General features: G+C 53.4%; 2 protein-coding genes across 7 annotated transcripts; one reads left to right on the top strand and one right to left on the bottom strand.

The window, feature by feature from the left end:
- Positions 1 to 21: 21 nt before the first annotated feature.
- On the top strand, positions 22 to 22,423 carry LOC147828176 (anthrax toxin receptor 1-like). 6 transcript variants are annotated; one of them, XR_015451205.1, is made up of 11 exons: positions 22 to 1,528; positions 2,849 to 2,930; positions 3,026 to 3,059; positions 3,944 to 4,023; positions 4,094 to 4,162; positions 4,457 to 4,537; positions 4,633 to 4,690; positions 10,714 to 10,812; positions 16,070 to 17,590; positions 19,926 to 20,118; positions 20,535 to 22,423. XR_015451205.1 is itself a non-coding variant. In XM_087210975.1 (9 exons), exons 1-9 carry the CDS (start codon positions 1,443 to 1,445, stop codon positions 16,171 to 16,173), a joined length of 693 nt encoding a protein of 230 aa, XP_087067101.1. In that variant the 5' UTR covers positions 22 to 1,442; the 3' UTR covers positions 16,174 to 22,423. The 6 variants fall into 6 exon arrangements, 3 of the variants coding, with proteins under 3 accessions (XP_087067101.1, XP_087067103.1, XP_087067102.1); XR_015451204.1 differs by having other exon boundaries at positions 16,070 to 20,118; positions 21,898 to 22,423; XR_015451203.1 differs by having other exon boundaries at positions 16,070 to 20,118.
- On the bottom strand, positions 16,187 to 20,767 carry LOC147828177 (uncharacterized). Its single transcript, XM_087210974.1, has 4 exons — positions 20,594 to 20,767; positions 19,548 to 19,805; positions 18,484 to 18,669; positions 16,187 to 16,518 (listed from the first exon to the last, which is right to left on the bottom strand). Exons 1-4 carry the CDS (start codon positions 20,765 to 20,767, stop codon positions 16,363 to 16,365), a joined length of 774 nt encoding a protein of 257 aa, XP_087067100.1. The 3' UTR covers positions 16,187 to 16,362.
- Positions 22,424 to 24,181: the final 1,758 nt, after the last annotated feature.

The following is a 24,181-nucleotide window of genomic DNA, read 5'->3' as shown; positions in this document are numbered from 1 at the left end:
CTGGGAATCTAGCGGAGAAATATGTAAAGTATGCTTCTCTGTGATGCAGGCTGCTTGAACATCCATTAGACTTGGTGGGGTCCCTTGGGTGGGGGCACGGAGCCCAGCATGACCAGGCAGGAAAGGGGACAGGGTGCACTGGTCCTCTGGGTCTCAGCTGTGTGCCTGCCCTGCCTGGGAACCTGGGCACCTGCAGGGACACCGTCTGCCCTCCAGACCCCCAGGTTGGGAAGGAAGTCAGGAGAGCAACTCAGTAGCTGACACCTGGACACAGGGTGCTCAGGGCCAAAGGAAAGGGACAGAGAGTGTGCCAGGAAGGTTAGAGGGGAAAACAAGGATTCCTAGAGGGAAGTGGTCCTGGGCAGCTTCCCAGAGGAGATGGGAAGTAAACTTGACCTTGAAGGCTGGAGAAAAGTCAGGGTCACAGTAACCCTCAGGGTGCCCTCTAGTGGGTGGTCTGTTTAGGCTGAGGAGTGTGGGTAACTCAGGGGAGGGCTGGAGACAAATCCTCACAAGTTGCTTGGGGCCAATGTCACAAGGATTTATTGTTCCAGGCCAAGGAGGGCCTTGAATTCTTCCTCTGTGTCACAAGGAGCCATGGAAGATTCACAGGCAGGGGAGTGATATAGTGCTCCAGGAAAAAACCTGTCAACTGTAGGTGAACAGAGCCAGGAAGAAGAGCAGGAGCAGTGGTCAGCTCAGCCAAGAAGGCTGCAGCCACTTTGCCGAGGGTCAGAGGTCCTGGGCCAAGGGCAGTTGGTCAGTGGCAGGAAGGGGAGGCATTGTGAGGGAGTGGGATTTCCTGAGCTGGAAGGAGGGAGGAGGAAATGGAGGGAAAGAGGGATGGGGTTAGGATAGAAAGAAGGTGACTGTAGAAGACAGGCCAGGTGGGAGGGAGGCCCCATGAGGAATGAGGAGGCTCTGTCTCCTTTAGTGTGTGTGTGTGTGTGTGTGTATGTGGTTATAGCCTTGATATGAGTGTGCCTATGTACAACTGTATGTGTGTATGACGATATGTGTGACTATGTACATGTATGACGGTATGTGTGACTGTATGTGTGCTGTGAATGTATCAGTCTATGTGCATGTGAGTGTGAGTGGTAGCGTGAAAGTATGACTTTGAGTGTTGTACATATGTGTGTACTGTATCTGTGTGTGAGTGTTGAGTGTGTGTGAATTTGCATTATTGTGTTTTAGAATGTGTAGATCAGTGTGTGATTGAGTGAGTATAAGTGTGTGTTGGGGTGCTGGCCCAGAGGCTTGGTCATGAGGTCACCCTGACTCTCCCTGGGTCCCTGGGTCCCCACAGGGGACGGCAGCATTGCCTACTGAGGCTCTTTGCCCATATCTGAAATGACCCTGGGCACAGAGCTGTGAGCAGCAGGGTCCGTGCTTCCCCTGGGGATGTGTCCTGGCGTCAAGTTCCCTGGCTTCTCACAGCCATGCTTCTCCCCAGCCCCAACCTGCGCATGTCCTTCATTGTGTTTAACACAAGGTCAAGAGTTGAAATGATGCTCACCTCAAATAGGTAGGTGTTGGTGGGACCCGGGAGGTGGGCCCCAGGGGAAGAGCTGGAGGTTTGTGCTGGGCAGCAAGGTCCTCTGGTGGGTCCCAGACAGGCAGCCCCAGGGGCCCTGTGTCCTGGGCTCCTAAGGGTGCCACAGGGAGGGCTGTGGGGAAGGTGGCCTACATGTACACACAGGCTGCACACCAGAGGGGTGCTTGGGAGCTGCTGATGGGCTAGGCGGTGAGGGACCTAGCCCCTTAATGCAGTGAGGGACCTGACAGAGTGAAGAACGGAGGAGAGGAGGAGTGCTGTCTGGGGGCAGGGGAACTGCTGCCAAGAGCCTGGGATAAGGCAAGGGACAGAGAGGGGAGCGAGCGGGACAAGTCAGCAGCCAGAGAGGAGAGGGCAGGGGCTGGGCTGTGCAGGACCTGGCTGGGCCTCCCCTGGGCAGGGCTGGCTGTGTCTCCTCCTAGGCAGGGCCCAGGCAGAGACGCATCCAAGGCCCTCAGAGCTTGGCCCACAGCAGGTCTCTGCCCCAGGAGGAAGCCGCCCTCAGCGTCTTCACTCTAGGTGGCCTTGCTGTGCGGGCTCAGCCCTGTCACAGCCAATCAGCCTGAACACAGTCTTCCTTTTCTGTCCCAGTGCTGCCACCAGAGCTGGTGCTGCCTGCCCCGATCAATCCTGTCTCTAACAGCCCCTGACAGCTCTGTCCTGGCAGCCTGAGGACAGGGCTCGGCCGCCTCAGCAGCCTGCGGCCACGTCCCCACCTCAAGCCTTTAGGGTCAGGAACACTGAGGTTCTCAGCCCCGCTGCTCACGAAGCAGCCTGGCTCCTGCCTTTGGTGGCTAAGGGAGGGGCAGGTCAGGGTCTGTGCAGTGGAGACAGCACAGGACAGGCTGAGCTTGGGACCTGTGAACCAGCCTTCATTGCTGGAGGACAGAGCCTCAGCAGGGTGTCCTTGGCTTCCAGTCAGCATCAGGCATGGGGGGCTCCCTGAAACCTCAGACTCAAACTGCATGTCCCTGGGTCCCACTCCACCCTTGCTGTAGCACCCCTGGGGAGGGGTCCCTGAGGGTGGGGTGCTTGAGACAGGATGAGCTCAGAGAAAGTCAGGTTCCTGAGGGACCTGCTCTCAGCCTCCCCACCACCCAGAGGGCTCAGAGGTCAGGGACAGAAAAGGACACAAACCTGGCAATGATCCAGCACAGAACTGGGTTGGGAGAGTTGCTCATGTTTCCCGTCCATGGCATTTCCACAGTTCACCCAGCCATAGGATGGCTTGAGGGCTGTTTCTTTCTGTCCACTTTCCTCACCTCCATCTTTTTGCCATGAATTTTTCAGAACGACAATCTTCCATCATCTTGTCCAGTTGGAGACCATTCCCACTGGTGGGAAAATCTACCTGCAGAAGGCACTCAGACAGGTGGGGAGCCCACTTCCTGGAGTCCATGCTGGCCCTCACCTTAGAGCACTATCCCAGTCTACTGCTCTCTCTATGGTGTTTCTCTTTCCTTGCAGGCGAATGATCAGATTGCAAGAGCCAATTCCAGAGGTGAGCCCCTGCCTTCCTCCTCAGGTGGCTGCACCGAGCTGGCCGCCCTCCAGGGAGCTCTATGTGCAGACCCCATGGTTCCCCAGCCTGGCTCTGGGAGCCCATTGCTCCCCTTCCCATCCCAGTACTTTTCAGTGGGCAGAGCACCTGCCCCAGCATGGCTCTCACAGGACAGGAGGTCCCATGGGTCCACACAGGGCACTTGGTCACTCTGAGCTCCTGGACTTTCACTGGGCCCTGTGTGTAGAAGGAGAAGGCCGAGATCCCAAGCTGCCTGAGAACCACCATAAGGAGCCCACTCTCTCCCCAGGGCCAGACCTTCCTCCCCTTCTCCGTTCCTGTCTTCCATGGCCCACTTGCTCCTGGACCTGCATCTCCTACCACGAAAATGGCTGGCAGCTCTGGGCCAGAGTGGTGGGGCCCAGTGGGGACTGTGCTGGGGAAGAATGGGGTCCCCTGTCCAGGACCCCGCATGAGAGTGCTGAGCAGCTGGGCCGCTGTCCCAAGCAGAAACCTGCAGGTTGTAGCCAAAGCAGGCACTGGCACCACCCCTTCCTGGGCTGCTCTGCAGGACAGGCTGCTGCTTCCTGTGCCCAGAGATGGGCTGGGGCTGGTGGACACATGGCTGGGCTGTCCTCAGGGCAGAGGGTGTGCCTTCTGGGACCAGTAAGGGTTCAGGCTATCTGGTAGGGAGATGGCCCTGGGCAAGAGCCCCTTCTCATTCTGGGGTCTCTGGGTGGTGGGTGCTGGGGTAAGGGTTAAGGTGTGAGGAGCACCCACCTGCCTTCCGTGGGCAGTGCTGAGGCCTAGCAGTCTACGGTGGTCCTGGGTCCCCTGCTGGTCACTCTTGGACCTTACTCACCACCCCTCTTGTTTCTTGACAGGCAACAGGGTGTCTAGCATGATCATCGCTCTACTTACTGGACAACTGAAGCCAGATGTACTTAACAAATCTGTGGTGGAGGTGAGTGGGCTTGTCCTCAGCGTTCTCTGTTCCATGCTGTGACAAAAGCTCACCCAGTTCTTTCCCTCAGGCTCACAAGGCTCGGACCATGGGAGCGTACATTTACTGCATTGGTGTCAGCGAATACAACGTAGAACAGGTATTTTGGATCGGGTGACTGGGGGCCCTCTGCAGTCCCGCTGGTGACAGATCTCCAAGACAGCTCCTCAGGGCACCAGGAAATGCGGGCAGCAGGTGTGCCAGGCAGAAGGACAAAAATGGGTTTCAGTACACCGCACCACACTGAGTGGTGCAGAGCTTCCTATGTCCTGAGCCTGGAGTGCGTGCAGGTGCCCCCACGGCCCAAGGGCACGACACTGTGCCCTGGCTCTGGGGCCCTGGTGCATCGAGGAGTCCCTGCCTTGGGGGCCAAGCCAGTTCCTCTCTCTTATAGTTGACAGCAATTGCAGACAGCCCAGAACACGTCTTTGGCATACATGGGGTACCCAGGAACCTGCATGGAAGAGTTAACTACGTGCGTGAGTGGGCAGGGTGCGAGCAGGGGGACAGCGGCATCTCTTCAGGGCCTGAGGCTCACATTCCTGTCCCTTCTCCTGCTCTCCATCTCAGATTGGAACAAGGGCCTGTCTTGAACTCAGATCAGTGGAGCCTTCCCCTCTGTGCACAGGTGAGAGCTGAGGGGTGACAGCTATGGGCAGGGCGGTGCAGGGAGTTGTGTGCACAAGTAATGTGTGGTGTGTGTGGTCTGTGGGATGTGTGGTATATGTGATGTGTAATATATGGTGTGAGTACTGGGGTATGTTGGTGCTGTGTGACTATGTTCCGTGTGTCCTTGATTGATGTATGGGTATGCATGATGTATGTGTGATATTTGATTTATATGTGTGTTTTATGCTATGTGTATGTGTTTTATGGTATGTTTCTGATGAGTGTGATGGTGTTTTCATTTTGACATGTGTTGTTTGTTGTTCTTGGTGGATGAACTGTGTGTAGTACATGTAAAAGATACATGTTGTGTGTGGTAGGGTATATGCTTTGTATATTTGTGAGTGTATGTGGTGTATATTAGGAGTATGGCAGATGGCTGTTATATATGATATATGTATTGGTGGTGCGGTGTGTATGTGTCCATTGTGTGTTTGGAAAGTGTGTACATTATGTGTTGTGTTGGTTTATGAGGGGTGTTTTTGTGTGTTTATATGGTGTGTGTTCGGGGTACAATTTGTGTATGTTTGGTAAGTTTGTGGTGTGTGTGTTTGTAGTGTGTCTTTGATGATTGTGGGGCAGGGTGTGTTGTGATGTTGTTGTATGATATGTGTGGTATGTGGATTTGTGGAAATACGTTAAGCTGGTATCTAGATGGTCCCCCAAAGCTTCATGCACTCATAAGTGGGGCTTTGAGGAGTGACTGGATCATGGGTATGTGGTACTGGATTAGTCCACCAATTGTTTTAGCATAGTTGTAGGTATGGATGATGGATTTATTGAAGAAGGAAGCCCCTCCCTGGATGTGGGTGGCACCAACCAATAGTCTTGCAACTTGGATGAAATAAAAAGGGAAAGAAGGAAGTGCTGCTGCTTCCTGCTTGCCATGCCATGAGTTCTTTCTCCTCTGCCATGCCCCTCTTCCGTGCCACCCTGCCTTGTAGCCAGCTAACTATGGACTGAAACCTCTACAAACTGTGAGCTAACATAAACCTTTCCTCCCATAAGTTACAGATGCCAGATATTTTGTTCCAGCAACAAGACCCTAACTAAGACAGGATATATAGTGTGTTTTTCAGTATGACATGTATAAGGAGTGGGTATATATGTCTGTGGTACAGGCTATGTGTATCTTTGAGAAATGTGGTGTGTGATGTGTTTACATTTGCCATGAGGGGACAGTGTCATGTGGAGTAGGCAAAGCAGGTTGTGCTCTGTGATTTGTGGTGTGTGTATTTGGAATATATAAGATGTTTTTGGTGGAGTGTGGGGGTGGGTATAGTCCACATGACTCTGCATTGTGTATACATATATAATGTATATTCAATGGGGATGAAAGTCAAGAGTGACTGTGAGTATCTGTGAAATTACTTATTCTATCTCATAACAAAAAAGTTTCATGTAAAATTATTAAAAACACATAGTATTTAAAAATTCTGAAGAAAACCCCAGAATTCCACAACAGATAAATAGGTCAAAACATGTTGAGTATTCCTTTCCTTAATGCTTAGTTTTAGAAGGTGTTTCACTTAATCTTGACTGAATGAAGAGACTCCTGGAGAGGTAATTGGATGGTGAGAGCACAACCTCACCAACAGGTTAACCCACTAATGAGCTCATAGACAAGCAGGTTTAGAGGAAGTGGGAATAGTTTAAAGAAGTGGGTTGTGGGGCATGACCTTGGGCACTATTAACTGGTCTCCAGCTCCTTCCTCTGTGGCCTTTCCAATCTGCTCTGTTTCCTGGCTGCCATGAGTTGAGCTTTCTTCCACTACACCCTTCCTCTATGATGTCTCTGCTTTGGAAACAGCAAGCAGCGAACCTGAACCCTCTGAAACCATAAACCAAAAGAAACCTTTCCTTGTTTGAGTTGTGATGTGAGATATTTTGTCCCAGTGACAGTAAGCTGACTAATACAGGAAATTGGTACCAGAAATGAATTATTGCTGTGACTGAACCTGATCCAAATAGTTCAGAAGCCTTTAAAATTGGTTTGCAGAGGGAGTTTGGAAAATTTTAGTGATGTGGGCTACATAAGCCCTACAATGCTGTAAGCAGAGGTTGATGGATGAGTGATTCTGGTAGAAACTTAGAAGATTAGAATGGTGACAGAAAGAGATAGTAAAGACTGCTCATGAGGTTTTAGATGGGAATGGGAATTGCTCTGGAAATGTGCATTTTACAACTGGCAAAAAATATGCCTATATTAGGTCTGTGCACTAAAACTTTGTGATGCCAACTTTAAAGGCAATGATCTAATTGACTCGATGGAAGAAATTTAAAAGCGGCCCAAAGTTCAGGCTGTAGCATGGGTACTACTGGAAAATTTTAGCAAGACTTACAGTGAGGATCAGGAGGAAAAAGCAGAGAAGAAAGATTTCTAAAACTTTCATTTGGCCAGAAAAGAATAATGTGTAAAGTTGGAGCCAAAGGAGGGATGATTGCTGAAGAGATTAGCACCATTACAAAGAAACCAAATAGTTTTTATTGAAACATCTTAAAAGGAAGGTGCCTTGAAGATATCTCAGAAATCATCAAGATGCCAACCCTTACAAAGTATCACAGTGTAAATATTTCATTTGAGGAGAGAGCTCCAGGAACACCTGTTTGAGAAGGGTCCCAGTGGAATGTGTTCTTCAGCACTCATTTCATCATTCTCAGCCACTCAGACATGCAGACACCACTGCAGCCATGGTCCAGGTGGACACAACTCAAGTTAGCAGAAGATTTTAGCACCATCCACGTGATGCTGGTTTTGCAGGCATGCAAAATTCAAGAGTCATGGGATCATAGAGGTTTCCACTCAGATTTCAAAGAAGGTCTTGGAGAGCTTGGAATATGTCACAAGGCTCTAGTTTCTGGCTGTAGACCCTGAGAGTGTAGTGCACGAACCTGAAAGAGTGAAATCAAAGCTGCAGTGGAGATCCCAGGAAGTTGGAAATGCCAGGAGCATGGAATGCCCACAAAGCCAGCACAAGAGAGAGACCATGTGTACTGCAACCAGTAAGGCTATTGGGATGGGGCTATCAGTGCCTTTTGAAGTTCATATCATACCACCACATACCTCGATGTCAGACATGGAGATATAGCACTTAATTTGCATTGCTGTGGATTTTTCTTACTGTGGTCCAATTGGTTTCTATCCCCCCATTCTTTCCATTGTTTGCCTTGCATCACTGTACCTTGGGATTATGTGACTTGTTTTTGATTCTTACAGGGGCTCACAGCTAGCTAAGAATATTTCTGCTGAGCCTCAGGGGAGTCTTTAGACTTTTGAGTAATGCTGAAACTTTTGAGTCTTTGGGGGAGGAATTAGTGTACTTTCACTTGTATGCAACTAAAAATTTTTAGTATTGAGTAGTTAGTAGTTTTATTTGTATGCAGCATTGTTGCATCATGTCAGGCAGAATTATGGCCTGGTTATCGTATTGTGTAGAAATAAGGTTTTAAGAAGGTGTACTTAGGCATCAACTTGACAAGGTGGGTACTTGTGCAAGTTAATCTTGATTGTCAACCAGACTGGATCAAGAAACTCGTGAGAGGTCTTGGATTGTGAAGGTGCCGATGTCACAGTGGCTTAGCACACCAGTGAATTCATAGCTGAGAGGGCTATCAGTAGATGGTATCGCTAGATGATATTACTCCTGCTTGGAGTAAGTTGGACATGGGGGCATGACCTTGGGAACTATATCTGATCCCTGTCCCTTCTTCCCTGGCTCTTTCACACTTGTTCTGCTTTCCCTTTGCCATGACTATAGCAGCTTTCCTTCACCATACCCTCTGCCATGACCTTTCTGCCTTGGAACCAGGTGACCATAGTCTGAAACTTCTCTTTGGATCTGTATAGATGTTTCTGGCTTTGGATTTTTTGAGGATTTGGAATTTTGCCTAGACACACTAGGATATCCTGGAGATGAGATACAAGTCTCATCAGTTATGCTTCATGTACGCTCAGTTATGTTTCATGCACACTGTGCATATGTAGCCTGAAGGTGATTCTATATATGTTAGTGCATTTGTATATTAATCATGATTTGTCACAAAAAGTAAATTGTGGGATTTTTCGCATTTGCTCTCATATTTAAGCTTAAAAATTTACGGATTTTGGAGCATTTCAGATTTCATTTGTACAGATAAGTGATCCTCAAAATGTTAAGAGGAATTTAGAGCTCACCCCAGAAAGGCCATGCTGATGTGGAATTTGAAATATCAAAGGAATTCTAAATCCAAATCATGGGGAAAACAAGGCAATCACATCGCTGAATAAAACAAAAGTGTTGCACAAATTCAGCACCGGTATTGTACACGACAGAAAGTAAACCTCCATGCCTGACCCGGCACCACAGGAGCAGCCGTTTGTTCCACCCCACCCCTCTGTGGAAATGACAGCACTTATCCCAAGGCTGGAAGTGATAAGGATGCCCCCAGTCCATCCCAGGTCCCTGCCTTGGTGCACTGAGGATGCTCCTAAGTGGTCCAGAGGGAGGCCACCTGTCTTTGTCATGGGCACTATGTATGCAGCCATCATCCCCATGTGGCTGGCTTCTGACACCCAGGTGGAGGGGACAGGGAGGGTCAGGCTCTTCCTCCCACAAGTGACACCTTGGCTGCTACAGCTGCTGGGTCCTGGCTTCTGTGTCCCTTGTGGGAGGCGCCATGACTGCAGGCTGTGGGAAGACAGAACTGTGCCCACTTTGAGCTCTGCCACCCACGGCCCAGGGGAGGGATAAGGTGCCAACCACCTGGGCTGCAGTGTGGTCTTCGATGGATAGAAATAGCACTGTGGGGACATTGGGGGACAGACGGACAATGATGGCATAGCATCAGGACGTGGATAGGAGCTGAGGATGGCTGGACCTGACCTCTCCACCCTGGACCTCTGCTCTGCACCCGAGCCCCTCTGATGCTGGGCAGGGTGGGGGCTGCAGTGCTGGGTGGAGGTGGGTCAGGGACCTCACCCCAGGGTCTCTCCTCCTTCTGGTGTGAAGCACCTCAGCAGATCGGCTGCCCTGACACACAGGCCCTGACGTCTGGGCAGCCAGAGAAACCCCAGGTGAGGACAGGAGCTGCCACTGCTTCCTCCCAGCCACAGAGCTGAGGTGACAGGTGCCTCCAGACACCAGCTCCACTGCTGACCTGTTACACTCCTGGGTGTCCCGAGCAGAGCTGCCATACACATAGTGACTCGGGGAAGCTGAGGCAGGAGCCTGGGCCCCAGGTGACACAGAATGGGCTGGGTACTCAGGCCGGCATGGAGAGCCAGTCCATGTGCAGAGACTGGGGGACAGGGCTGTTGCAGCCCAGGGTCCTGGGCTGGGTGACCTGGGGCCACACCAGGGCCATGGTGACAGGAAGGATACAGGCCTGGGCCAGGAGCTGCTGTCAGGCCAAGGAGCTGGGAAGTGCAACTGGAAGACCCACAGGAACCCAGCCTGGGTGCTGCAGAGCTGCCCAGCTGCCCTCTCTCGTCCCTTGTGGCTTGGCCTGAGGGGCATGGAGGCCCACGCTGGTGGAGTGAGGGACTTTTGGGTCCACGGGGAGATGGGCTGTGTTCCTTGTGGTTCAGGGAGAGGCTGGGTTTGGAAGGAGGTGTCAACCCCCATTAGTCCCCCTCCTGGTAGGACAGGGGCCTCTGGTGCCCCCATCCTGGCCCTGCTCCTGGGGTCTCCAGTGGGGACCATGGGAATTCAGGATGGGAGGCCTCAGCTGAGATGGCCCCTGGCAGTTGGGTGTCTGTCATGCTGCTGTAGTCGGGGATGGTGGGAGGAGGACTCCCATGTGTGTAAGGCTGGTTCTGCTGCATCCACATGGACCCTTGGTGACAGCAGATGTGAATTTGGCCTGGGGGACACAGATAGTCAGATGCAGCTGCTGCCTCTTGGGGCCCCTTTGGATTTGTCCTACAGGTGATCACAGTGAACAATGGTCTGAGAGAGGCCACAGAGTACAGCTCCCTCACTCATGCCTTTGAATGTGCCCTTACAGCAGCCAAGCAGGTGATTCTGAAAGGCTACGGCTTCCATAATGCAAGGAACAGAGACCAGGTCATTTGCAGATTCAAGTTCAGTAACAATGTTACCTTCGGTAAGGAGCCCCTTTGTTTTCTGAGCCACTACCATCCTACACAGTTGTACCCCCTCCTGTCTGTCACCTGAGTCCCTGGCCCTTTGCTGACCTTCTTGGAGACTGTCACGGGGTTCCGGGCACTGAATGTTGACAGGTGAAGAGGGGCCTGGCTGGGGTGCAGCCACCTCTCTGTTCATCTGGAAAGCAGGGAGGTAGGAAGTGTCCATCTCTCCACAAGCAGGCCAGAGCAGGCCTCCCCTCAGCAGGTTTGTGTGGTGGGCGCTGTCTCACAGCAGCATCTGGCCCATCCTATCCCCACCCTTTTCTGAGAGCCTAAGACTTGCACCAGACCCTGATGGCAGGACAGGCAACAGAACTTACAGTGCTTACAGTGTCAGGTTAGTGTAACTTTAGGTGAGGTTCTTTACTATGACAACCAAAGTATTCAGTGCAGTCCGTTCATGACTGCCAGCTCCACAGCACCCTGCCCAGCACAGGGCCATGTTCCAGGGACACTGAGAGGAGAGGGCTCCTGGGTAGCGGGATCAGGTTTAGAGTTGTGTTTTAACTTTTATAAAAACAGGCTTGTCGTCTGTGGAGAAATAGCCTGCGGTTTTACGGGGCCGGCGGGTGGGGTCAGCACTGCACACTGCACTGTAGAGCACACAGATCAAACCCAGCACGGGAAACTGCAGTCCTGTCCCTGAGTGCTCAGGGTCTCTGTCGCTCCATACACTACTACTTTTCCAGTCATGACTACTACTTTTCTATTTTATGTGGTAAATGAGGTGATGTTCAGAAGCCCCATGAAGAGCACATTTTTTAGTCTTAACTTTTTTTAGAATTTCAGTATATTAAGTTGGTGTAAAGATTCTCCAGGACTGGGGATTTAGCTCAGTGGCTCCGTCGCTTGCCTTGCAAGCTCAAGGCCCCGAGTTCGATCGCCGGTACCAAATACAAACCAACCAACCAACCAACAAAACACCCCAGGACTCTCTACTTCCCTCAAGCTGGTTCTCCTCCAATGGGCTTTACGGTCACGATTCTGAAGGACATTCTCTGGAGTTATACACATGGACCCCAGGGAGAGATACCACGGCAGGACCTTGAGTCAGATTTGATGGAGCAAGGATGAAACAAAACCAACTCGGGCCAGGGAATTAGCTCAGTGGTGCAGCTGCCTCCCTCGCAAGCACAAGGTCCTGAGTTCAATCCCCGCTACTGGAGGGCAAAAAAACACGTGAGGCCAACAAAATGAATTCCAACACCTTGCCTGTTTCAGGGGGAGGATCAGCTGGTTAAACAAATGATTCAAGTTTTTGATTTTCGGGAGGCTAGAGCTTGAACAAAGTACATTTAAATGAAGCAGAAAGATAAATAGTAAGAACAGAAATGACTGATGTAGAAGGATAAAAATCAGCAGCACTCACCAACAACTCCCAAAGCTGGTTCTTCCAAAACATTAATAAAATAAGCCATCACTAAGCACGTCTGGCCAATAAACACTAGTGTTGAAAAAGGTAACATCACAGATGTATGAGTTTCTTTTCCTCCAACGAACTATACAGAGCACTGTGCTACCCTAGGTTAAAATTCAATGACACGAATGGCTTTCTAGGACAACCAAAAGTACCAAACTGACTTTGAAGAGAGAAAATCTGAAAATCATCAATGGTCATAGAAAAAAGCTACACGGCACTTAACTTTCCAAAAACAGCAGCAGGGCAGGAGGTGCAACTCAGTGCTAGAAAACTTGCCTAACTTGGCCTAGGCTCTGGACTCAATCCTCGGCACTGCAAGACAGAAACGAGACAAAACACCAGCAGTCTGCACTCAGGTTCTGCCAAACTTCCAGAAGCACATTATTCTTCTGTTCCACAGCGCAGAAAATGATGACAAGTTTCCCGATGTAATCACCAAGGAGAGCATAATTCTAATTAGGAGCTCACAAAAAAGACGGGAGGAAAAAGAACTGTACAATCTCATTTACAAATATGGACACCAATGCTCTAAACAATCAGGCAGCACACGGAAACTATCAAACTAACCCAAAGTGCCTTTGGAAGTGTCCCGGGATATCAGAGAAAAAAAAAAATCTAGCAACGCAGTCGCGGCGGCGGCGGAAGCCCGAGTGACCCCCCCCCCCCGCCCCCGGCCCCGGTCACCCCCGGCCCAGGCCCCGGCCACAGGCCCCGGCAGGCGCCTGGCCCTGGGTCTCGGGCTCCTGCGCCACCCCCGCCCGCGGGGGCCCGAGAGGAGGGGGCGGCCGCCTGCAGCACAGACCGCTCGGCTCGCAGGCCAGGCCAGGCCGGGTAGGATATCTCTCCCGCCCAACGGGGACAGGACCCGGGCCGCTATGGAGCAGCTGGGCAACAGCGGGGGCGACCGCAGTGCGGCTTCCCAGAGGGGCGGCCCGCCTCCCCGCACCGGGACTCCCGCGCTCACACCACCGACCTAGGAGAGGACACCGCTGAGGCACAGAGAAGCAAGCTGGCGCCCCGTGCGGCTCCTACTCACCTGCCAGGCTCAGCTCCCCCTCCGTTTCCGCCCACGTCGCAGCTGCCCGCAGCCAGCGCGGCTCTCAGCTCGGAGACGCTGGGCAAAAGGTCCCGTGCTCCCACGGACAGACGGCTCCCCGCTAACGCGGTCAGGGCGCACGCATCCGCGGGGGGGGGGGGGCCCGGGAGTCCAGGAGAGGAGCCCTGGGAGTTGTGGTGCAGCAGTCTGCATCTTTGCTGGGCGCCACCTCCATGGGCCAGCTGCAGGTGCTCCGGCCTTTCTCGCTACCTCCTCTGTCTCCTCAAGGACTCGTCTTCCACTCCTGGATGATGGAGGAGTGTTTCCACGAAAGACCTGGACAGCCTCTCCCCTTCTTGGCATTGCACACCAGCGTTCTTCAAGGGTGGAAACGGTGGGTCACTCCTGTCATCTCAGTGCTTGGGGAAGCTGAGGCAGGAGGATCTCCACTTCAGCTCAGCTGGGGCAACTCAGTGACTGCGTAACACCCCGGCTTGCGATACATCTGCATATATATGCATGTATATATACTATGTATATATATGGACATGCATATATACATTTGGACACAAGGTCTCTCTCTCTCTCTCTCTCTCTCTCTCTCCATATACACATAGGCTGGGGCTGGAGCTCGGTGCAGAGACCCTGGGTTCCATTCCAAATATTGAAAAACAATTATTTCAAAGTGAGGTACTGGGACCAGTAGCTTCAGCATCACGTAGGAACTTGATAAAACTGCACGTTCTCCTACCTACCAAGGCTATTTTGTTTTTGCTTTGTTGTCTCTTTCTTTTGGTGGCACTGGGAAAGGAACCCAGGACCTCACATTTGCTAGGTCAGAACTGTACCACTGAGCTACACCTCTAGGTCTACTTGGTTTGACCGTATTCAAAGCTCTGAAGGGGGCCAGGGATCTACCTCAGTGGTTCGGCTGCTTACCTCACAAGCAGAAGGTCCTGAGTTCCATTGCCAGTACCAAAACAAACAAGCAAACAACAACAACAAACTGGGAAGGTGGGTCATGACTTTGCGCTATAAAACTACCTTGAGAAGTGGGCTCATTGGCAACCCATTTGAGATCCCTCCTATCTCTCAGAAGCTATTCTTATTCTGCATTCCTATACCCCAGTATATTTTTCCTATTCTTAAGCTCCGTTGTTCTTTAGAATTCATTCTTTGATTTTGGGGAACACACACTCAGACTATCTGACATCTACCATGTTGGGAGTTAGCATCTGTTCCCTCTATGTCATGTGTTCCTCCTATTACTTGGTGCACTATATCAGGATGGCTTGGGCAGATGTGAACACCTGAACTGCCCACCTGTATCCTCTGAGACTCTTATTATTACAGACAGCTAAGTTAAGTAGAGATATTCTAGACAGTCAGACAGGACTAGGCCCTCAAAGACGTCAGTGCAGAGGATGAGAACACATTACAACTGTGGGTGGAGGTTCATTCATTGAAAGCCAGGCCTCATGACAACGATGAAATGACTACATGTAGTTCCCCGGGGATAAACAACAAGGATTGATATTCTAAATAGGCATATCACTTGGGCAGGGGACCAACACCTTAACCCATCCTTTCCAGGAAAGGTCCTTGTTCTTTCCATGCACACTTGGTAGGTGACTTGCTTCCCTATTGGATCAATATTACCTAAGTGACTCTACTTGCAATTGCATTGGTTGACCATAGTTTTGTCCCACCTTATGCCAACTCATGATTTTGGTGTCTAAAACTTCTTTGAAAAGTGGGCTCATAGACAACCCACTTTCTGGGTCCCCTTCTGTCCCAGACAGAAAGTATCCTTTTCTCAATAAATATTTCCTACTCTTAACCTCTGTTGTTCCTAGAATTCATTCTTCCATTTTAGAGAATAGGAACTCTGCATATCAGACATCTAACAGGTTGGGAGTTATAGTATTTCCCTTATATAATCTGGAAGTCCTTATGTCAACCCTAGATCATTAGGATGACTTAAAGCCTTGGTCACTCTGGCCCAAGAAACAGACCCACAGACAGATTCTGGGTCCAAGACATCCAAGCCACAGTCCCGGCAGCCCAGGTTCTGAGCCTCAAGGGACCAGGGAATCCCAATATTTGGGTGCAACTCTCCAACCAGGGACACTGTGGCCCTGGAGGTCCTGAATCCAGTCCTGTTTCCCTGCTCTGCACGTATAACAGGGGCACCCCACGAAGGAAAGTCCAGCTCAGAGAGCAGGTGGCCCTGGAGGGGCAGGAACGAGGGACCATCTTTGTAGGGATGGCTTCAAACTGCAGGATGACAATGGAGTACACAGACCCAACTGGGTGGGGACATCTACCCAGGCTCTACTCGCTCTACATCTCCCCGGGGCCTCACAAGACTGTAACACAAATAGTATCCTCATCCACTGTTAGGAAACTGAGGCACAGGTGAACAGAGCTGGTTCCCAAGGCTGTCACACTACTAAACAGTAACAAGTTCAAAGTTACTGATCTAGTGAAATGCAAAAAACCACCTCTACACATCTACTTAGGGCCATTCCACCAAAATATTTCTTTTGCCAACAGGGGGAAAATAGGGTCATCACTATCCACCCATTCAGTCCATAAAGATCACAAACCATACTGGGCATATTCAACCTATTTGTGCCTAGAAAAAGTCAAGTGAAAAGCATAAATTCAGCTGCTTCATTCACTGTTGAATAATTATGGATTGTTTGTTCAGTGAGGTCTTAACATTACATCCATGTTTCCCGTCCCTTGGTGACAGATGAAGACAAAGTGGTAGCAGTGGGGTCACGCATACCTGGCATCCAAAGGATAACAGAGTGCATATTTGGGCACCACTCAGACGGGGGAGCATCTCCCCAGTGACAAACCCTCACTGTGCAGCAACAAATTACAACTCTAGTTTATTAGAATCCAAGACTCCATGGCATGTCCAATTCAGCAAGAAGACCTCTCATCTGGGTAAGCGGGGTCTGAGAGGTGGTCTATGGAGGTGGGAGTGACAGTGCAGGCCTACAGGCTGTCCGGGAAGGGGGAGGCAGCAGGGGGAGTATTCTAGAAGGGGGTCTCGCACTCTGGGCTGCGGGGTGGATGGCACCGGGAGCAGTACTCCACGGAGAGGCTGTCCTGGCTGGGCTGAAGACCGATCAGGGGAGCCAAGGGGCCCTGGGCACAGAGCGCCTCCAGGAGGTTGAAGTTGGTACAGCTGCCCTGGTGAGAAGAGCAGAGAGAGGGGAGATGGCTGAGTGCCCCTGGAACTGGGCCAGAGGATGCAAGCACCTGGCTGGAGGGTGGGCCTGGATGAGGCACCTTCCCTGGTGCTGCCCTCCAGCCTCCACTGCCTCCAGGCTCAGTCCAGGTATCTGACAGCAGGCAGGCTGGGGGCTGAGCAGTGGATCTGAAAGGGGTGCCAGTCTGCATCCTTGGAGGGGAGGTGGGAGCCAGGCCTGGGCTTTGTGACCAGGGACAGGTCACATAAACTCTGCAGGTTTCTGTCTCTGGTGTGAACTGGGAAAGTGCACACAACTTTCCCACAGTTGCTGGGATGATTCATTGGGGACACCAGAACACCCGGGCATAGATTTGAGCCACAGGAAACTTTGGCGACCCCCAGCCCTGAGCATCACACCTCCACAGAGGACGCTCATAACCATGTGGATTTCCCCGTGTCCCAGGAAAGGGCTGAAATGGATCTTTACAACCTGGTGTGTCCCCCAACCAGTGTGTCCCCCCAGCACTTGCCCCAACGCAACCCTGAGCCACAGTCCCAGAGGACAGGGGTCAGGGAAGAGCAGTGCCCACTGTGTCCACCAGGAGGGTCCCTGTGTTCTCCTTATCTGGTCACTGGGCTGAGACCTTATCAGTGGCACCTGGTGGCAGCTGGGGTGACCGAAGTTACACAAGGTCATGGTGCCCTAAAAAGCAGATTGGGAGTTATGGCTTGTGTCTAGGTGTCCCCCCAAAGCCTCATGTGGTCCTAGAGGAGGGTCTCTTTCAGAGGTAGCTGGATCTAGAGTGTGTGATACTGGGATTAAGGGCGTGTGATTACTAAGTCAGTCCACTGATTGGTTTGGCATAGTTCTGGGTGTGAGTGCTGCCTGCCCCAAGGCTGTGTAGCCTGGGTGGACTATAAGGGACAGAAAGAGGGTCCTTCCTTGTCTCTTGCTGCTTGCTGTTTCTGCTGACGTCTGCCCACCATGAACTGTGTCTTGTCTGTGATTCCTCTTGGCCATGCCACCCTGCCTTGGAGCCAGCTGACCATGGACTGAAGCTTCTACAAAGTGTGAGCTAAATGAACCTTTCCTCCTTTAACTTCGGGTGTGGGATGTTTTGCTTCAGCAACAAGAAAAGTAACTAAGACACAGGGGCAAAAAGGAAGGGCAGGGCCAGGACTCGGCCTCCAGTAGCGTCAGGACCAGAGCTCCTGACAGCTCTGTCCCCAGGGCCATGCTGAGGCCCTATTCTGGATGCCCTGGGGAGGCTGGCACTCTTGGGTGTCTGGGAGGTCAGAATGTTTGGGCCACAAGTTAGCTAACAGCAGGTGTTGGAGGTCAGAGGTTGGAGGCATGTGAGCAGGACATAGAGGGTGTCAAGGGGAACGGGTGTGGGCATGTGGCTGGGCAAGAGTCCCAGGATAGGGTAGGGTAGCACGTGGGCACAGAGAGGGTAAGGAGGCCCATGTTGAGCTCAAGGGTGTGTGCTTGAAACCAAGGCAGAGGAGTGGAAGGCAGAGATGGGACAGGAGTAGCCTGGCCCAGGGTGGGGGCACACTGGCTCCATGACCAAGTGCTGGCCTCTGGGTCCTGTGGGTGGGCAAGGATGGCCCCACAGTTAGAACTGGCCACTGGTCATGGTGTCCTCCCTCTTTACAGGGCAGTTAGTGGCTTCTCAGTGTCTCTAGCAAGGGCTGGCTTCTTAGCAGTGCTATGGGGAGACAGAGGCAAGAAGCTCCCAGGTGGAAGCCACAGATCCTGGGGCTGGGCTAGGCTGGGGTGGGGTGAGAGGGCGAGCTCCCCTGGGTGCTGCCCTGCCTGGCCAAGGTGGGGGGGGAGGTCTTGAGCTGTCCTCTGGTACCACAGGATCCCTGCAAAGTCCACGCAGCCATGTCCCCTCAGAGGGCTCCAGAGCTCCTCTTCCCCAGAGCCCCAGCTGGGGTCGTGGTCCCCAGCCCCTCACCTCCGGGCCCGTGTTCTCACACACGCCACGGCATGCACAGCAGCACACGGCAATGGTGAGGCACGCGGTGTCAGGTGGCGGGTCTGGCGCTGGGGCCAGAGGTGGAGGAGAAGCCAGAGGAGGAGGAGGACGAGGACGAGGATGAGGACGAGGACGAGGACGAGCAGGTTTCTTAGCTCTCGGCTTCTACAAGAGAAATTCACCTGTTCACATCCCTATCTGCAGCACTTGGGGAGTGGCTATCCGCATGTGGGGTCAGCTAAGGATTTGGGATGATATAAATGACAGTGAGCATCACTCACTGGGGAGGGCCCTGTGTGGAGTGACAGCCAAACTCCTTTGTTCCAAAGTCTGCCTCTGCCCCACCTGCCCACAGCCCCATGGTGGAACCTTGGTCTCCTGAGGTCACCCTGGCTGGCAGAAGCCTGGCAGGGGGCTGTGCAAGGATCAGAGCACTGGCAGGTGACTGTCCCCTCCCCCTGGGCCTGGCTTTGCAGTTGCCACCTCCCCAGACCACGGTGCAGCAAGCACAGGTCCCAGGCAGCACCCTGTCTCCTGACACCCCTAGCCAGGTCCCCTGGCCCAGCCACTTAACACTTCTGGTCCCATTCAGCTGAGCCCCAGACTGCCCCTGCCCCATCCCTGTGCTCCTTTGGGGACAGCCTCCCAGCTCAGCCCCCAGATGCCCTCCATCCTCAGCCCTGTACCCCCAAGGCTGTGCCCAGCCCAGCCCAGCCCTGGCCCCGGAGGACATAGAGATGAAGACAAATCCAAAGGAGCCCAGCGCAGCCAGGGTGGACACAGGGCCAGCTCTCCTTTCCCAAAGCCCTGAGCACTGGATCCCAAGGAGAACATAAAGCAACACAAGCAGACATTCTTGGGAGGTAGTCTTCCCTGTTCCAGGATCCTGGGGCACCCTCACCCATGGGATTCTGGCTGGGTTGGGGTCTGGGTTTCTCATGGCACATGCTAGGCTCTGCTGGCTCAGGGCAGATGGGAAATAGCCCACAGGCTGGAGCAGGGGGCTGTCCCATGTCCTGGTCCCTGGCTGCAGAGGGACTCACCTTCCTGCAGCACAACCACCAGACCCACCAGAGCACCATGGGGATCAGCAGCAGCCCCAGCACTGCTGTGAGCAGCAGAAGCACTTTGCTTGGCATTTTTTTGGGTGGTTTCGTGAGCTGGGGTGGGCTGGTCTGGGAGACAGCGATGTCCGGGGGTCGAGGAGTGACTGGGGCTGGAGTCGTTGTTTTTGTGGTCGATACCATTGGTGATGGTGGACGCAGCCTGGGGCGCCTAGTGGTGGTTGTGGGGGGCCGATTCTGCAGGAGGAGATTGTCATGTGACCATGGCCAGCACACAGACAGCATGAATTGCAGGTGGCAGGAGAGCAACTGGAGCATCTGCTCATGGCTACCCTCTACTCATCTTTGCTGACACAGCTCGGACAGATTTCAGCATCCCCAGAGTGGTGAGGGGCCGGCCCTGGTCCCCAGGCTGCAGGACACACTTCTGCTCTGCTCAGGGCTTTGCACTCAGCCCGGACAAGGAGGCCTAGGAGACCCTGCATGACCCCAGCCTCCCTGCTCACCTCGGGGCCAGTACAGCTCGTCCTGAGGACACAGAGAGCTACAGGTGCCATGTTGGGGAGGCCGGGCTGCTGGGGACTCAGGGGAAGACAGGAGACCCCAGGCCTCGCCGCCCATCTCCTGGCTCTGTATCCTGGGCTCACCTCACCCTCTCTGAGCCTCAGTGGGCCCCTGTGCAGAGGGGTGGGAGCCCCTCCTGCCTGGGGAATTGGCTTAGAAGGCTTAGGGTGTTCCCTCCTGCCTGTGAGAAAAGGGACAGGGCTGGCCCTAATTGTCACTCACAATGAGGGCCCACGGGCTGTCTGCCCAGCCTTCCCGAGTCACGCGCTGGCTCAGAGGAGGCCGCTGAGGTTACTGGTGGTTCTGTGTGCTGTGAACCCTACCCTGTCCATGCAATCAGTTCTCACTGTCTGCACAGCTGCCCTCTGGCCTACATGGGACCCCCTGCCTCTGCCTCCCCAGGTGTATGTGCGCCCAGGGCAGTGCTCGGCACAGCCCAGGACACAGCCTCCAATACTCACACAGTCGGCGGTGGCCTTCACCCTGATGCTGCGGGCAAGGAAGTCCCTCCCACTGTTCAGGCTGACTTCCACTGTGATGTTCCTGATGCACAGGAGGGACAGACAAGGGACCCGACCTATGGGGACCAGGACCTCATAGCTCTGCTCAGGACAATGACTCTGAAAGTCACACATTCAGGGTGACCAGAGGGAAGTCACATGGGTCATGAGAGCTGGTTCCCCAAGTCACTGTGAGGTCAGCCTCAGCAAGGGCTGCAGCTCAGGCAGTGAGTGGCCCTCACGGCAGATGGTGCCATCCTGGCCGTGGCTGAGGGACCAGGGAGGTCTGAACAGCATCACCGTCACACTTCTATCACGCGCTGTGTGGTCCTGGCCGGGAAAGGTGACCCGGAGGAAAGGCAGCCATGTCTGGCCCAGCCTCTCCTGCACCTGCCCTCTGCAGTGCCTGGGCTTCTGTGCTTCCCTGGGCACCTTGAAGGTCACCCACAAGGGCAGGTGGGGAGGGCGCCTCAGTGCAGAGCAGGCCAACCTCAGGACAGGAGACAGTGGCAAACAGAGGCCACACTGTCCTTGCCCCTAGGACCCAGAACCATGGTGACTTACTGTCCAGGTTGCACTGCCTGTGGTTTGGGACAAATTATGGTTGTCATGTTCATCCTGATCGGATGTTCATCTAAAAGAAAAGGACACAAGCGGACATCACTACACAAGTCACCTACCCTGCTACCACTGTCTTCTGGAAAGCAGAGGTGCTGGCTTAGACTGATAGAAGGGGACAGGTATTTGATGGTTCTGATACATTCTTGTGCTGTGAGCCACGTCCACTAACATCACTTCTTCCTGAGCATCTGATGTTCGAGCTCAGAGTAACCAGACAAGCAGCAGCCAGGGAATGTTGGGAGTAAAGTGTGTTCTAAGCTGTGGGGCTGTCACATGCCAAGGCCCTGAGGCAGGAAATTCAGAGATCACTGAAGAGGGAAGGACAGGAGCCCAGAGGTGGACACTGAGCAGAGAACAGGGTTTTGCTCCTGGTGCAGTGGATCTTTGTGGGTGCGCAGATCCTGGGCACCGTGTGGACAGCAGTCATGTGGGACTAGCTGGGGGACTGGGTGTGGGGTGGGCTGAGATGACCAAGGGTGACCCTGGGATTTGACCATAGGGACCAGGTGGGGTCATTACTGAGCCGGGGCAGCCCGCGGAGGAAATGGGGATGTTTGGTGATTTCTGTTTCTCCCCTTCTCTTCCTTCCTTCCTTTTTCCTTCCTTCCGTCTTCTCCTCATCTATCTTTCTCTGTTTCTGTAAGAGCTTGGAAACTCAGAAGAGTTCCTTAACATGCAGCAATAGAACCTTCCCTATACCTCCTGAGCCCTGGTCCAGGTGAGTGCCGAGCCACATCCTTGGGCCCCTGCATGCAGCCCTCTGCCTCAGGCTCCAGCTTGCCAGGTCCCCAGTGTCCCTTCTGCTAGCTGGAATGATGGAGTCAGAAGGACTCTCAGGTCCTGCCATCTGTGCTTCTGGGAGGCTAGTCCCGCCCTGTCCCTTCTCCTGACTCTGGCTTCCCCAGGCACAGGTGGGGACAGACAAGGTCCCTCCTGACCTCAGCCCGATGGTGGAGCAGCATGACCTATTCTCCCTTCAGCCAGGTTGTGCTGGGCTCTCTGCTTCAAGTAGTAGTTCAATTTCTCATCATCCAAAGGTAGAATTTTTGTTACTCATGTTAATTTTAAAATTTCATTTATAAGATGATGTAGTTGTCTTTTTAAAAAATAGTTGTATGACTGTCAACATATTCTTTTTCTAGTAATATGTAATAAAATTTAAAAGTATGATCTGTATTTTGAACTTAGCTTTTTCACATTGCACTTTGATGTTTTCAAAAAATTACACTTCCCCTCTCTTCTTCAGACTTCCACATAAATAATGGTGGTAATAATATTGTCTATACCATATTTGCTATGAATTCTAAGTGAGTTAAACTATGCACTGTCTTAGGACGTTGTACTTTGCAAGCATTATAAAGAATTAGTTTTATTTTTTAATTCAATTTAATCTTTTTGAGACAGGGTCTTGTTGTGTAGTTCAGTCTAGCCTTGAAGACACTGTGTATCCCAGGCTGGCCTCGAACTCATAGATCCTCCTGCCTCAGTCTCCTGAGGGCTTGGATTATAGGCCTGCACCACCACACTATGCCACTATGTTTCTTGCTGATTTTGAGCAAGTTACTTAAACACATTGAGTTCTACCTTCTTGAACTGTAAAATGAGGACAGCAACAATGCCTGTCTCACAAGATTAGACGAGAATCAAGTAATTTAATATATGTACAACTTTTAGAAATGTGGGCATGTGGCGTCCGATGCCAGGCAGGCAGGCGGGCGGGGGGCGGGGGACTGGCCGGGCGAGGGAGGGGAGTAGGGGTGGGAGGGGAGGTGGGAGGGGAGGGCGGAGGGGAGGGGAAATAGTGGGCCGGGCAGGGAGAAGGCGGCGGTAGCGGAGGTGTGAGTGGATCCGGATCCCCGCAGGTGGATTTTCTGTTCCCTTCTCCCTCTTTCCTTCCTCGACTTGAGGTTGGCACCAGGGGGCGGCGTTCAGGTGGCGGCGGCGCCGGGCGCAGCGCAGGGGTCACGGCGACGGCGGCTGAGGGCTGGAAGAGCAGGCTTCCTTCCTCGCGCGTCCTTCCCGGGGCCGCTCCGCGTCAGGCACGGTGGAGGCGGCGGCGGGGGCGGGAGCGGCGTTGACGGGGGAGGCGGCGTTGACCTTGGAGGCTGCGGCGGCGGCAGAGGCAGCGCGGCGGGCGGACCTCGCCCCTCCTCCCGGTCGCCCCGCGTAGCAGTGGGCGCTCTTGGCTTTGCCATCCGCCGACCCTTCAGCCCCGGGACTGGGCGCCTCCGCCGGCGCAGCTCGCGGAGCGGGGGCCGGTCTCCTGCTCGCCTGTCGCGCCTCCACGTCGGATAACCAGCGCTGGAACTCGTCGGACTCCGAGGGGGACCCGGAGACGGAGCCCGGGCCGCCTGTGGAGCGCTGCGGCGGCCCTGAGCAAGGTGAGCCTCCGCGGGCCCGCGGACCGTCCCGGGGCGGGGGCTGCGGAAGGTGCCGGGGTGCGGGGCTGACGGCGCCGCTGGAGCGCCTAGGTCAGGGTGGGCTGGGGAAGCGGGGAACTGCCCTACTCGCCTTCCCTGCGGCTTGTGAGCCGCTGAGGACCGGGGAAGTGGGATCCAGTTCGGGAGATGCGCTGCAGACCGCCACTCGAGTCCCAGCTGTCCCGGGCGTGGGAATTTGCGTTGGGCTAAGGCGGCATCCCAAGTAGTACAGGGCCGCGGGGAGGGGTGGGGTGGTGGTCCTTGTGGCGGTTCAAATCTGACCTTTCTAACTAGGTGAGTCTGGAGGTGCTTCTCGGAATAGGTTCCGGGGACTCTGCTGCCCAGGCTGTATAGACAAGCCAGTTGACTCGGTTTGGACCCGCAATCTGAGGCGGTAGTCATTTTCGGTGTAGTGCGAGGTATCCGTGTGGAGCGCTTGTGTACTTTCCCCGTCCCTCCTTACCCCGTTTCAGAAAAGAACTGTTTAATTGACACGTGGTGCCTTGGG

This window comes from Heterocephalus glaber, unplaced genomic scaffold, assembly GCF_053883595.1.
Source record: "Heterocephalus glaber isolate CG9 unplaced genomic scaffold, H.glaber_assembly_v1.0 deba00001242, whole genome shotgun sequence".
In the NCBI taxonomy this organism is placed as follows: domain Eukaryota; kingdom Metazoa; phylum Chordata; class Mammalia; order Rodentia; family Bathyergidae; genus Heterocephalus; species Heterocephalus glaber.
The sequence above is the reverse complement of the archived record's forward strand: the minus strand, read 5'-3'. Positions and strand labels throughout refer to the sequence as shown.

What these genes read in the sequence shown, in the direction of transcription:
- LOC147828176 (XM_087210975.1), top strand. Translation starts at nt 1,443, where the DNA reads ATGCTTCTCCCCAGCCCCAACCTGCGCATGTCCTTCATTGTGTTTAAC. An exon ending in TGCAGAAGGCACTCAGACAG is followed by an intron (nt 2,931 to 3,025) that starts GTGGGGAGCCCA and finishes CTTTCCTTGCAG; the next exon opens with GCGAATGATCAGATTGCAAG. An exon ending in CAGTAACAATGTTACCTTCG is followed by an intron (nt 10,813 to 16,069) that starts GTAAGGAGCCCC and finishes CCTTGGTGACAG; the next exon opens with ATGAAGACAAAGTGGTAGCA.
- LOC147828177 (XM_087210974.1), bottom strand. Translation starts at nt 20,767, where the DNA reads ATGTGTGACTTTCAGAGTCATTGTCCTGAGCAGAGCTATGAGGTCCTG. An exon ending in TGAAGGCCACCGCCGACTGT is followed by an intron (nt 19,806 to 20,593) that starts GTGAGTATTGGA and finishes CTCCTCCTGCAG; the next exon opens with AATCGGCCCCCCACAACCAC. An exon ending in GGTGGTTGTGCTGCAGGAAG is followed by an intron (nt 18,670 to 19,547) that starts GTGAGTCCCTCT and finishes TTTCTCTTGTAG; the next exon opens with AAGCCGAGAGCTAAGAAACC.